At 42.7% G+C, this 13,099-nt stretch overlaps 1 protein-coding gene across 2 annotated transcripts; it reads left to right on the top strand.

The window, feature by feature from the left end:
• The first annotated feature begins 829 nt into the window (after window positions 1–829).
• tmem54a (transmembrane protein 54a) lies at window positions 830–12,788 on the top strand. 2 transcript variants are annotated; one of them, XM_063183530.1, is made up of 6 exons: window positions 831–1,134; window positions 2,753–2,949; window positions 4,632–4,691; window positions 5,815–6,006; window positions 10,929–11,075; window positions 12,152–12,788. In XM_063183530.1, the coding sequence occupies exons 1-6, from the start codon at window positions 1,122–1,124 to the stop codon at window positions 12,272–12,274; spliced, it is 732 nt and encodes a 243-aa protein (XP_063039600.1). In that variant the 5' UTR covers window positions 831–1,121; the 3' UTR covers window positions 12,275–12,788. The 2 variants fall into 2 exon arrangements, with proteins under 2 accessions (XP_063039601.1, XP_063039600.1); XM_063183531.1 differs by lacking the exon at window positions 4,632–4,691 and having other exon boundaries at window positions 830–1,134.
• The last annotated feature ends 311 nt before the right edge of the window (window positions 12,789–13,099 follow it).

Raw genomic sequence — 13,099 nt, 5'->3', positions numbered from 1 at the left:
TAACCGTGAAATGTGCGCAAAATAGAATCCGTGGAGCCTGCAAAGTTATCTGCCATAACATCCTCCACAAACAATGAAATTCTTTCTGCTAATCACCAGTGATTCATCTTTATGAAATAAAACAATTTCTAAAATATTTTCATTGTCTCGTGATCTATTTTTTAAAAAAACTTTCAGACTTCAAACTTTCAGAATTGCTACAGGCCTCCATTCACTTGCGCAGGCCTATAGCTACCATCCCCTTATTCCATTTAGATTATTTGCGCACGTTATATTGTTATTATTGGTGGTATAGTAGTAGTAGTAGTAGCAGCAGCAGCAGCAATAGTAGTAGTAGTAGCAGTAGTAGTAGATAGGCCTATATCTTTACATAGTAATATAGACTATATAGCCTATAGGCTATATATATATATATATTTAAACAAGTGCATTTTTTAATCATTTCTGTGATCATTAAGTCTTTGCCTTGCCTGCATGAAAAATGTGAAAACATTTGCGATATCATGGTGCAGTAGGTCCATTTTCATCTGTTCAAAGACCCAGGTAGAAGTAATTTGCTGCCCCCACTGGCGAAAACACCGATAGCATAGCGCAACACTCTCCTGCAAAAAAGTTATCGCAAGGTGTTCTTGCATTCTGCTGTATATCAACACATCCTTGTAAATCATAGGGTTAGGGTACACTGAATAAACACTTTTTTTTTTTTTTTTTTACAAATAAGATCCCTCCACGCGTAGGTTAAAACTCTTCTTTTAAAAATCCAAAACTTTTCAGACTTTGCCTTTGCGCATAGATCATTGACCGCACTGTGAGCGCTCTTTAATCAATAAGCATGCCACTGGACACAAAGAAATAGCCCTCCGGTCAACGTCGCTTACAAAAGACATGCCGACCTTATTTTTTTTTTTACAGCGGCCAGGCAGGATTTTCATCGGTATTTCTAGCCTCGTTTCCTTCCCCAGGTGAGATGAGGGTGTGGCGATCCTAGTGCAACCCGATGCTCATCCTGAAGCTTCCTGTATGTTCACTCACAGAGGGCGGACAAACGTGTTATAACCGAAATCTTCTTATTATGGATATTTGTAAAACGTGCTAGAATGGCCTAAGAATCGGGATTAAAAATGGTGAAATCGGGTAAGTTATTTAAATTCCGAAACCAATTACCAATTCGTTTTATAGCTATAGGAAGTTTGCTGTGCTTAAAGGTAAACTAGTTTGCCTGTTCACGCATTGCAGGGTGCGGCAGTTGGAGTAGGCAGCAAGGGTGACATGATAGCATAAAAAACTTCAGAAAAGAAAGGGAGTTTGAAGATGTTTATGGAAGTCACGTTTTGTGTTTAATGTAAACTTGGATAGTGACATTTCAGTACATAGCTTCTATAATGCGTGCATTCCAAATAGTGTGTGTGAAAAAAGGGATTTGTACTGACATTAAAAGCTATAGGCCTATGCACTGACAGGGCATGACCAGAAACCTATAGGTCAAAGTTGAATTATTTTTGTTGATCATTATAGTACTTGTAAATGACATAAGGTGAAAGCTGTTTTAGGCCTGGCTGATTTTTCTTCTGATGAACTGGGAATAATCAATGTTTATATCCATAAGACAGTTTGTTTTGTAGTCTTAATTATGGGGTGAGGCCCCTACAGTTTGTGTAATCGGAACACAGTATTATACACCCCACTGGGATTAAGGAGATCATGCTGAGCACAATAGTAAAGCAGCAGGGATCTTCGAGGTGTAATAAGGCCTGACTTAAAGGGGTATGCCACTATTTTGGGGCTTAATACAGTTAAAATCGTTGACTGGGGTTTATAAAGGTGGTAAAGTGTCTTCTTTTTCATGTGAAGCGTTGTCTTGCTTTAAGACAAGTTAAAAGAGGGAGTATGTCGCTAAGCTAGTGAAAGTCAATGCATCCATGTAGCATTGCTACATGCTACACGGATCAATTGACTTTCACTAGCTTAGCGACATGCTCCCTCTTTTAACTTGGCTTAAAACAAGACAACGGCTTGCATGAAAAATAAGACACTTAACCACCTTTATAAACCCTGGCCAATGATTTTAACTGTATTAAGCCCCAAAATAGTGGCATACCCCTTTAATGGGGTCTCCGTCCTCACACCTGTTCCCGCTGGCAGAACTAACGTCTAAGTGTGTGTTTGTGTGTGTCTTTAGTTGCTGAAGCAGGAACAACCTGTTAGAATCAGCCGCTGTTGGATAGTCAAATCTCCTGTCAAAAAAATAACCTGTCAATTTACCCCTCAACTAATTAAATATCCATTTGACCAGAAAGGTTCCATTAGGGCTCTGTTTTTATTATTATGGTTCGCTGAATAGCCTTGAAAGACCTGCATTATTAATATGACAAAGACGAGTATTTGTTGTCATCACTGACCATACTGATTATTGTTTGACTATCTGAAATGAAAACTAAATATTAGCCAATTTCAACAAGTCTTTTGTTAGTCAACATCATGGATGTGCACTCTCTCTCTCTCTCTCTCTCTCTCTCTCTCTCTCTCTCTCTCTCTCTCTCTCTCTCTCTCTCTCTCTCTCTCTCTCTCTCTCCACACACAAACACACACACACACACACACACACACACACACACACACACACACACACACACACACACACACACACACACACACACACACACACACACACACACACACACACACACACAGTGTTTGCCAGTGTACACCAATGTAAAAAAAAAAAAAAAGTGCTATGAATGACTGTGTGCAGGGGTATGCTGCGCCAGCCTGGACGATGACAAGGCCCTGATGAAGATGGGCCTGGGGCTGGTGCTGGTCGGCCATGTGAACTTCCTGCTGGGGGCGCTAGTGCACGGCGCCGTGCTACGCCACATCAGCCTGCACAAACAGGCGCGCCTCATGGAGTACGCCATCTCTAACGTCATGGCCCTGGTGGCCGGACTGCTGGTGCGTACTGTAAATACTGGCCTGAACTTTACAGAGGGGTATACTGTGTCTTTTATACTGTGTCTTTGTTATGGTGAACTATACCTGCATGTTATGGGGAGCTGTGGCCTAATGGTTAGGAAGGTGGTCTGAAGATCAGTGGGTTGCAGGTTCTAACCCCACCCTTACCTGTCCCTACACCTCTATCCATGAACGAAGTGGCCTTGGGCAAGGCACCTAACCCCACTTTGCTCTAGGGTCTGTAACCAATACGCGGTCGCTTTGGATAAAAGTGTCTGCTAAGGACTTGAACTTTACTGCATGCATTATGTCCGATGTAACTATTGAACAAACGGCTATTCTACTGTTGAATAATGGTGTGCACTTTACTGAGAGAGAGCTGTGTGTGTGTGTGTGTGTGTGTGTGTGTAGTGTGTATGTGTATGTGTTTGTGTTTGTGTTTGTGTGTGTGTGTGTGTGTGTGTGTGTGTGTGTGTGTGTGTGTGTGTGTGTGTGTGTGTGTGTGTGTGTGTGTGTGTGTGTGTGGGCTATCCTACCTAACAATGGAACAGAGTGGAGTTGTACTTGTCAAAACTGGCATGGACTTTAAAGGTCTTTCTGTACTGTAGACCTATATCTGAGGTATTCCACTGGTTTATTGCAGTGACTGCAAACAATGACTGCTGAACAGACTGGATGTGTGGTCTCCCAACACCCTCATCAATGGCCGAATTGCCCTTGAGCAAGGCACCTAACCCCATATTGCTCCAGGGACTGTAAGCCATACCCTCTAGTGCATTGGTGCTCAAACTGTGGTACGTGTACCACTGGTGGTACTTGAGACATCTCTGGTGGTACTTGGGGGAATTCATTTTTTGTGCATTGATTGATGCTGATCAAGTTGTTGCAGTCGAAAATGTCTCTTTGGTCTCACATTTTGTAATATTGAACTGTATGAATCTGAGGCAAACAAGAAATTTAAAAACAAACTTGCACTAAATGTGACCGTAGCTGTTGATGCCGTTATGAACCTCTCCTGTATTGACTGGCAAAAGTGAATATGGAAGGCCTTTGCTACGATATTCTAATGTTGGTTGTCAAGGTGGTACTCGGAGAGCGCAATATTTTCTTGGGTGGTACTTCACAGAAAAAGTTTAAGAACCACTGCTCTAGTGTGTAACATAATAACTATAAATCACTTCAGAAGAAAGCGTCAGGCAAGTGTAATGAAATGTAATGTATCAAGCTTAAAGGCACTTCTGAGTTGGCGTTGCTTCCCTCCTTGGGCTAATAAACACAAAGAATGCTCCTTGAGACGCTCCTTACGCTTGCTTTATTTTTGGTTTGATGTTTGACCTTGTACTTTCTGTGTGCGGATTGATTTTACAGTATATCAGGGTTTATATCAAGAAGCTGATTCAGGAGTAAACCAGGTTAAGTTAAGAGGTAACTCGATAATAGAAGAGCCTCATATTCTTAAAAATACGTGGACTCCAGGCTCTTTTATTAGATGATTTACCTCTTAACTTAACCTGGATTACACCTCTTAATCCAGCGTCTTAGTATAGGCACCAGTAGTGAGTAGCTGATGTTTGTGTACGTTTGCTCAGTTTCACTCTGTAAGACCACATGGCATTCGCGTGTCGCAACCACACCTCACCCTCTTGTTATCTGATCTTTGTGCTCCATGTTGGGGCTTGCAGGCCATCACAGCTGGAATCTCTGCCATTGTGCTGTCCAAAAACAGGAAGAACAAGCCCCTGGTGCGTATACGCTACACCTCCTTCACCTCCTTCACCTCATCTTCATGTCGCATACAGTGCACCTAGGGTTACCAAACGTCCCTTGAAATACGGAATTGCCCTGTATTTAGAGATAAAGCTACAGTTTCGTATTGAGCTGAATTGGGACATGGGATGTTAAAAAGCATTAAAATGGAGGAAATAACGTCTAAGAAATGTTGTGGGGGAGGACCCCCAGACCCCCACCTCAACGAAGTGCCCCGTATTTTTTCCATTGACAGTTGACAACCCCACTTCTGTTTTTTGTTTGTTTGTTTTTGTTTTACCTGTAGGACACAGCCCCTGTTATGAATCAGCTGTTACTACAATGGCAATGACCAAGCTGAAATGCCTCACCAAAGGCCCTGTGTTGTGTCATAGTTGTGTCGCACTATGGTAGTGAAGGTTTTTCAGTCACTATTAGTGTTCCACTGGTGGAACAGCGTGCATTAACCCATTAAGACACAGCGTTACATTTGCTGTTACCAGAGTGACAATGACCAAGTCGCAGTGCATTACTTAAGACCCTGTGTTATGTTATAGTATTGTAGTACTATGGTAGTTAACTTTTTGATGACTGTTACAATGCGGCACTGGAGGTACGGCATGCAGGGGCTACATATGTAAGATTGCTGGCCAATATCCTCACTAATTTATGTCCTGTGTTAAATAGCACAGAAGTACAGCATTCCCAATACAGAATATATTATATGTGATTTGTACCAAACCAATGGGTGTTGTTTTTGTGCTTGGGGTTTATACAAGTAGTAGTGTCAAATGTCAACACAGTACAAAACAACAACATTATTTTTTTTTCTTCATAAAACAGTGTCTCCTCTACATAGCTGTGGTGTATATTTCATGACCTGCCTGCATCTTAAAACGAAAAATCACCACTAAAGAAAGACTTATCTAGCCTCAAAATAAGGATTTACTCTATAGTGTTTTTGAAGTTGAGTACAGTTATAAAAAATGTTTTTTTGTAACTTTATTTACACATTTTCAGTCAGACCTTTTGCCTGATGAGTGTGGAAGACTGAAATGTAAATGTCATGCCCTTGACTCTCAGTATTGCATCCTGTGTCTGTGTCTTGATGTATTGCAGAAATGGGCGCTGTTCATCATCAGCATCATCGGAGCGCTGCTGTCCCTGGCTGCCACAGTGGGCCTGAGTGTGTCCATCGTGTTTGCCATCATTAACAAGGGCCGCAGCCTGCTGACACACTGCGACTTAAAGACCCCCATCGGAGCCTTCAGCATCACCAATGAATGCCCCTTCGATCCTACCAGAGTCTATGTAAGTGTAACAGATGTTCCTGTGAAGTATGCCACCCCGGGGCTCGAACCCGCCACCTCCTAGTCGACGTTCCAGTTCCACTCCACACTCTGCTCCAGTTCCACTCCACACTCTGGCCTCCGTTACACTCACCCCCCTAAACCTCACTCCCATCCGGGTCACGGCACCAGTGTAACTGAGGTGCTCCTACACAGTCCGTCACTAAGGGCTCAAACCCGCCACCTCCTAGTCAACGCTCCAGTTAGAATATTGCCGTGTCCAGACCAGGAGCGAACGGAGCGAATGAAGCGACGGAAGTCATTATTTCTCTATGGAGGGCACGCGACCTACGCTACCAAAGCGAATTCGCCAGGGGCGAACCTTCTTGCGCGACCAGAGCGAATTTTGACGATCAAACTAAATCTAATCGCAGGCGAATTCGCTCTGACGCTGTTCGGCGATAACCAATCGGAACGTTCATATCTCCGAATGTCCCAGGCTGTCAAACCAGAGCCGTTATGTGATTAGCTGAATCAAACATGTCAATGCTGCGTCTCGAGCAAATACAGCGAATTCAAGGCGAAACTTCTTCTGCTACCCACGCTACCAGGCAGCGTAGTTCGCTCTTGGTCTGGACACGGCATATGAGAGGCACAGCACCGCTGAGTCAAAGGACCAGTCCGATAGTTCAGCGCTACCGATACTGTATGAGGCTTCTTCAGGGGGAGGTTTATTAACGTTCCACACCACACTCTGCTAGTTGGCCTCCATTAAACTCCCCTCCTAAACCTCACTTCCATCCTGGGTCACGGCACCAATGTAACGGAGGTGATCCACTCTGGGCTCGAACCCGCCACCTCCTAGTCAACACTACAGTTCGGGTTTGGGAGTCACAGCACAAAACCACTGAGCCAAAGGACCAGTCCGATAGCTCAGCACTACCGATACTGTATGAGACTTCAGGAGGGAGGTTTATTAATGTTCCACGCCTCAGGCCAGCCGCACATTGGCTCCGACAGCACATTGGCTCCGACAGCACTGCGGCGCACTTTGGCTTCCGACATAATTCGGACCCCCAAACCAATTTCACACGAACATAGCATTGAAAGTCAATGGGCGGCGCAGACAAAATAGAACTTGTCTCTAATTGCTATCCGACATCGGCGAATGTCCGCGGACATCGGCGCCAGTGTGCAGTGTTCTATTGAAAACAATGGAATCGAACTTTTGCGGAGCAGTGCGCAGCACTTTGTCGGAGCCTATGTGCGGAAGCCCTCTGTTACATAAGCTTGAGACTGCTGTTGGGCCTAAAGACTTAGTTGGATTCCAGTGCACGGTAAATATGGGGTGACATAACATTTGGTGCCATTCAAAATAGTGTAATTTTTTCTTAAGTCAGTGTCACATTGTCAGAGTCAATTCTACTCAGCATAGTGTCAACACCAACACTGTAGAGTGGGTAATCATCTCTCTGTGGAGTTGCAATGACACTCCTAGCTAGTTGACACTGGCTTTTGACTCCACTGATGGGAGTGAGTTGACTCCCCGCATTGTTGTAAAATACAAAGTACTCTGTGTGGAGTTATATACGTTTACTCTGCACTTTTGATAACCCATTTTTTACTGTGTGGGGTCTATGTAAAGTGGGACTGGTGTCTTACCTTGAAGAGTTGATCTGATTCCAGTTGAGACTGGTGAATTCTCTTTAGAAGTTGGTTGAATCCAGCTGGATGGCTGCAAGTTGGGACTGGTGTTGTTTCTAAAGAGTTGATTTGATGTCAACAGGGTCTCTGTAAATTGGGCTCAAAGAGTAGATTTGATTCTAGAAGAGTGACTGCAACTGCAAGTTGGGATTGGTGTTGATTGTGAGGCACAATGTGTCATGAAGAGTTGATTTAAGAACAACAGGGTTTATGGAAGTTAGAACTTGAGTTGGTTTGATTTTAATCGGCTGGGAGCGAGGTTGAAGTCTCTAAAGCGCACATTCTCCTGAAGAGTTGGTTTGATGGCAACAGGGTGCATGGAAGTTGCAATTGCTGTTTTTAAAACATTCTCCATTAAACATCAATTTGACTCCATCACTGTGCAAAGTTGTCAGCAAACAAATCTCTGACAGGGTGTCCAGTCGCTTACAAAGTTCGGCAGCTCTTCTAATTTGGGCAGTCATGGGCAGTCATGGGTGAGCGGTTAGGGCGTCAGACTTGCATCCCAGAGGTTGCCGGTTCGACTCCTGACCCGCCAGGTTGGTGGGGGGAGTAATCAACCAGTGCTCTCCCCCATCCTCCTCCATGACTGAGGTACCCTGAGCATGGTACCGTCCCACCGCACTGCTCCCCATGGGGCGCCACTGAGGGCTGCCCCCTTGCACGGGTGAGGCATAAATGCAATTTCGTTGTGTGCAGTGTGCAGTGTTCACTTGTGTGCTGCGGAGTGCTGTGTCACAATGACAATGGGAGTTGGAGTTTCCCAATGGGCTTTCACGCTTTTTTATTTAATGAACGGCCCACCAGAGTTTATGGAAGTTGGGGGTTCATGTTTACAATCACCAGTGATGGAGAAACCTGAATTCCTTAGTTGCTACTGTACATTCCAGAGCCACATATTCCAAATGACCTGGTTTTGCCTGTTAAATTTACCCAGTTAGATCATTCCATCAGGCAATCACCTGGTTGAATTGGACAGGTAAAACCAGGTAATTTTGGAATATATGGCACTGGATTGTACACTAATGAATTCGGGTCGTCTAACACTGTAAATCACACATTCTCCTAAGGCACTAGACTGCTGTACCACTGTCAGTACTACTAAGTATCAAATTCAAAGTACTGTACTTGTAAGTAGTTTTCAGAGGCGTATATGTCACTCCTCGTCTCGAGATCTGCAGAGACACTCCAATCATCCAAACTGTCTTGGGGCTGAAGGGCGTATCTGACCAGCTCCCTCCTCCATCCTCTCACATGACATGACTGATTTGCCTTGAGCAACATGCCGTCCCTGAGCACTGCTCCTTGGGCATTGTTGTCATGACTATCCCATCCCACTGCCCCAGTGTCTCCTGGTCACACGTGTCACAATGTCATTTAACCCCTTAGCGCACAGAGACTCTGTTATAACGTCACTGTCAACAAAATGGTAATCACCAAGTCTTACTTAAGACTATGCGTTGTCATAGCAATGTTGATATATGATGAAGTTGAGTATTTTCAGCAAAGAGTAAATTGGCCTGTCAACGAGCCGATCTGCAGTAGGCCTAAGACGCTTGTTGTGACCAAAATGTCAATGAACACATCTCAATTGGACACTTAAGGCTCTCTATAATGTTATATTAGTGCTGTGATAATGCATCTGAGATTTTCCAGCAAAATATTGAGCCATATTGCCAGAGATCCCATCTACACCAAAAATCTATTTTTGTTGAGTGCACTGTGAGCTGCGAAGTGTTGCGATAACAACGACTAACAAGACTGACTTTAATTCACTGGCCATCTTACATCCCATCAGAGGTGCGTTTCACCCTGTTGGAAGTTCATGAACCTCGTGGAGTAAGAAATAAACCTGAAATGACCAAACGTTTAAACTACCCCACCAGAGAGTAGGCCCATACTGTAAGTAGCCCACTATCTTGTGCCTGATATATTTCAGTTCCCCGTAAAGACCATTCAACCTTTATGAATGTGTCTCCTATCTCTCAGGGTACAGCCATCATCCTTAATCGTGAGCTTAGAATTATAAGGTTCTATCTCCGTTTAGGGTAGTTCTGAGATATTGAGCATCAAAGTTTTTACATCCCAGCTGTTTTGTGAGATAGAACGTTTTTATTTCATTAATAACAATGTAAAATGATACTTTTTTCACAAAAATAACACCACACAGGCATTAATAAGCTTGTAATGGGTCAGATTATGTAAAAAACTCAATTTTACCAAAAATGGAGATGGAACCTTATAATTCTCAACTCATCCTTTCATACAGTATGTATAAAACGTTGTATAACCCATACATGAGCTATTTCAGCACATTTGAGCTTCATGAATGTGTCTCCTTCTGTTTCTGCTAGGGAACAACCATCGTCCTCTAACTTTTGTGTGTATAAAGTATACTGCCAAACACATTTCTCAGGTGTCCTAAGATATTTCAGCATCATTTTTGAGCTTCATGAATGTGTCTCCTAGCTCCAGTACAGTGAATAACAACCACCACCACCCTGCAATACAGTATGTGCAACATGTTATGTTAAAAGGGACACTGTGCAGGAAATGGTCAAAAAGGGTACTGCAACTATGCTGCTCATTGAAACTGGGCTGCCAATTGCCAAAGTTGATCTTAAAATGAAAGTTTTCTAAGTAATAAACAACTATTTTCTAGTATGGTCCAAGTAGAATCAATTTTGCAGCTAAAAATGGCTATTTTTGGAAATTCAAAATGGCGGACCATGGAGATCCCCCTTTTCATATATGAAAAGTGCAATTTTCCCAGTCATAATGAATACTTAGAATTTGATGGTGGTGGTAAGTATTCATGAAAAAGGTAACATTAGTGAATAGGCAGCGTGAATTCTGGAAATAAACAACTAAAAATCTCACACAGTGTCCCTTTAAGCGTACTATTATTCCTGATTTCAGGCATCATTCCTGGGAACTTTTATTTTTAAATATTTTTTAAAAGGTTTTTATTGCCTTTATATTTGACAGGACAGTGGAGGAGAGACAGGACATGAGTGGGGAGAGAGAGACAGGGAAGGATCGGCAAATGACCCTGGCCGGAATCGAACCTGGGTTGCCTGCCTGCATAGTAACCCAGTCCCCTACTGTTAGGCCACGGCAGGGCTGCATTCCTGAGATCTTTTGACACTTCTGATCTCCAATTTCAGGCACCGTTCCTAAGATCTAAAGCAATTTTGAATTTCATATTCTTTTCTATACCATTTTCCTATCTCCCCTCAGGGCACGACCATCATCCTGTGGGTGCCTCTGATCCTGATGCTGGTGGTGGAGGTGGTGTTCTGCTCGCGCTGCTTCTGGGCCTGCATCTCCTTCCTGCGACTCTCCTGCCCCTGGAGAAGGAGGAAGAAGATCCTCCATGCCAGGAGGGTAAGACGGCCACCTTCCTAAGACAAGATAAAGTAGCACGTAGCACATAATGCACGTGGTACCTCCTGTGACACGCTGTAATAGTCATCGAATAGTTAACTACCATAGTACACTACTATGACATGACGCAGGGCCTTTAGTAGTGCACTATATGACTTGGTCATTGCCATTCTGGTAACAACCACGGGTTAAGATGAGGTAAGATAAGATAAGCCTTTATTTTCTCTTCAGGAGAGAAATTTTGTTGGGACATGAGAGTGTGATTTAACACCAAAAACAGCACAGCTGACAGACAAATGACACACGTATACAAAACGAGGAAACATGTAACATGTAAACAGACAGCTGCTGTCAGTATAGTACTTCATCTTGGCTCTACCAGACGTCAAACATTCGTCCAAAAGTAATAATGCAAACCAAAACATACTGCACTCATCCCTATCAGAAAAATACTGAAAGTTAAAAAAATAATAATAATGTACATGTAAATATTACACACATTCCTGTCCCATCAAAAAATATTTTCACACATCCATCTTAGGTGATCACCAAGGTTGGTTATGGGCACCTTCTTACCTACTTTATTATCCATGGTTACAAGCGCAGCACCATTACTATTTGGGTAGCAGTTGTTAGTGCTAAAATCATTCAGAAGGGCTATGGGCAGCAGCCTAAAAGGAACTAGCAGACCCTAAATCATGTGGTGGCAAGAAAAACATTGAAATTGGCAGAGTTATTAGGTGTGGTAATAAGGTGGATAAGTGTCACGTACTTTCTGTTGGGGACCATTTTTATCATGCTGAGTATCTTAATCATAACCTATAAATTGAATGATTATTATTAATGGTGCAATGGAAATAAATTAATTCAATTAATTTATCAAGGAACACAGTTGCTTGTTTATGTAATGAGGCATGATCACTTTAAACATTGCATAGTTGTTAATGTAAATATACTGTATATAGTTACAAAGTACACTAACCTTGTGGTAAAATGGCTAAGCCCTCTGAAAATGGCCATAGATTTGTTCAGCAAAATGAGTGAACTCACGTACCTTTCCCTTTGCTCTGTGTCAGGTGCACATCCAGACCCCGGTGGACCTGGAGTCCAACTCAGGGCGGAGATACCCAGAGGATGAGCCTGCAGAGCAGCACGAGCTGATGAGGTACAGCGCCGCTCCCTCACACGGGACAATATAAGCCACCAGGGGGCGCAGTGGATTGCATTTTAAAAGGAAGAACCTCCTATGATCCACAATGCTTCTACTGGTCTTCAGATGGACCAACAAGATGTTGCTTGAGGATGTCTTCAAGGATGTCTTCATTTCAAAGCTGGGAATTGTGGGGTTATTCATACTATGTTTTTCAAAGATGTGTAGATTCTAATTTGTGTACTCAGGTGTAAGTTGTGATGAAGTTGTCACACATGAATGATATTGATATTGTACACTATTGTGTCTATGTACAGTGTAGGCTACAACGGCAGTCATTTTGCAGTGATTTCTTGAACCTTGTTTCAGTCTTTAAAATTTGTTTTAACAGTGATCAATTTATAAATGTAACACAGTATGTGAAATAGACATAAATGACATTGGCTTTAAGACTTATGTGATAACATATTTGGTAATGTGATTTTATGTTCTTATGTTATATTGTTGTCATGAATACAGCTTACTAACTGCCATTCTGAATTTGTTTTGGTAAACATGTCTTTGTGATACTACATGCCTGTGTACTTGCTTTTATTCAGTCAACTGCGAGAGTTGCAGTATATACTTGTAGGCTTGCTATATTCCCTGGACTTTCAAAGGCACAAAACAGGCCGATGAGCAAAGGATAAGAATAAGGATACCACAATGCCCGTTCTCTTATTTATCTCAAGAAAAAAAAGAAAATCAAGGTCTAGAAAACCAGTGAGCACGCATTACAGATGAAATATGGATGTACCAAACTCTATCTTTAAAGCCACGTTCATCAATCAAATAAGGATTTTGTATCTCAATAAAGCAGGCCTCGTGTTTGTAA

This window comes from Engraulis encrasicolus, chromosome 19 (assembly GCF_034702125.1).
Source record: "Engraulis encrasicolus isolate BLACKSEA-1 chromosome 19, IST_EnEncr_1.0, whole genome shotgun sequence".
Taxonomy (NCBI): Eukaryota; Metazoa; Chordata; class Actinopteri; order Clupeiformes; family Engraulidae; genus Engraulis; species Engraulis encrasicolus.
Note: the sequence above shows the minus strand (reverse complement) of the source record. Positions and strands in the feature narration are given on the sequence as shown.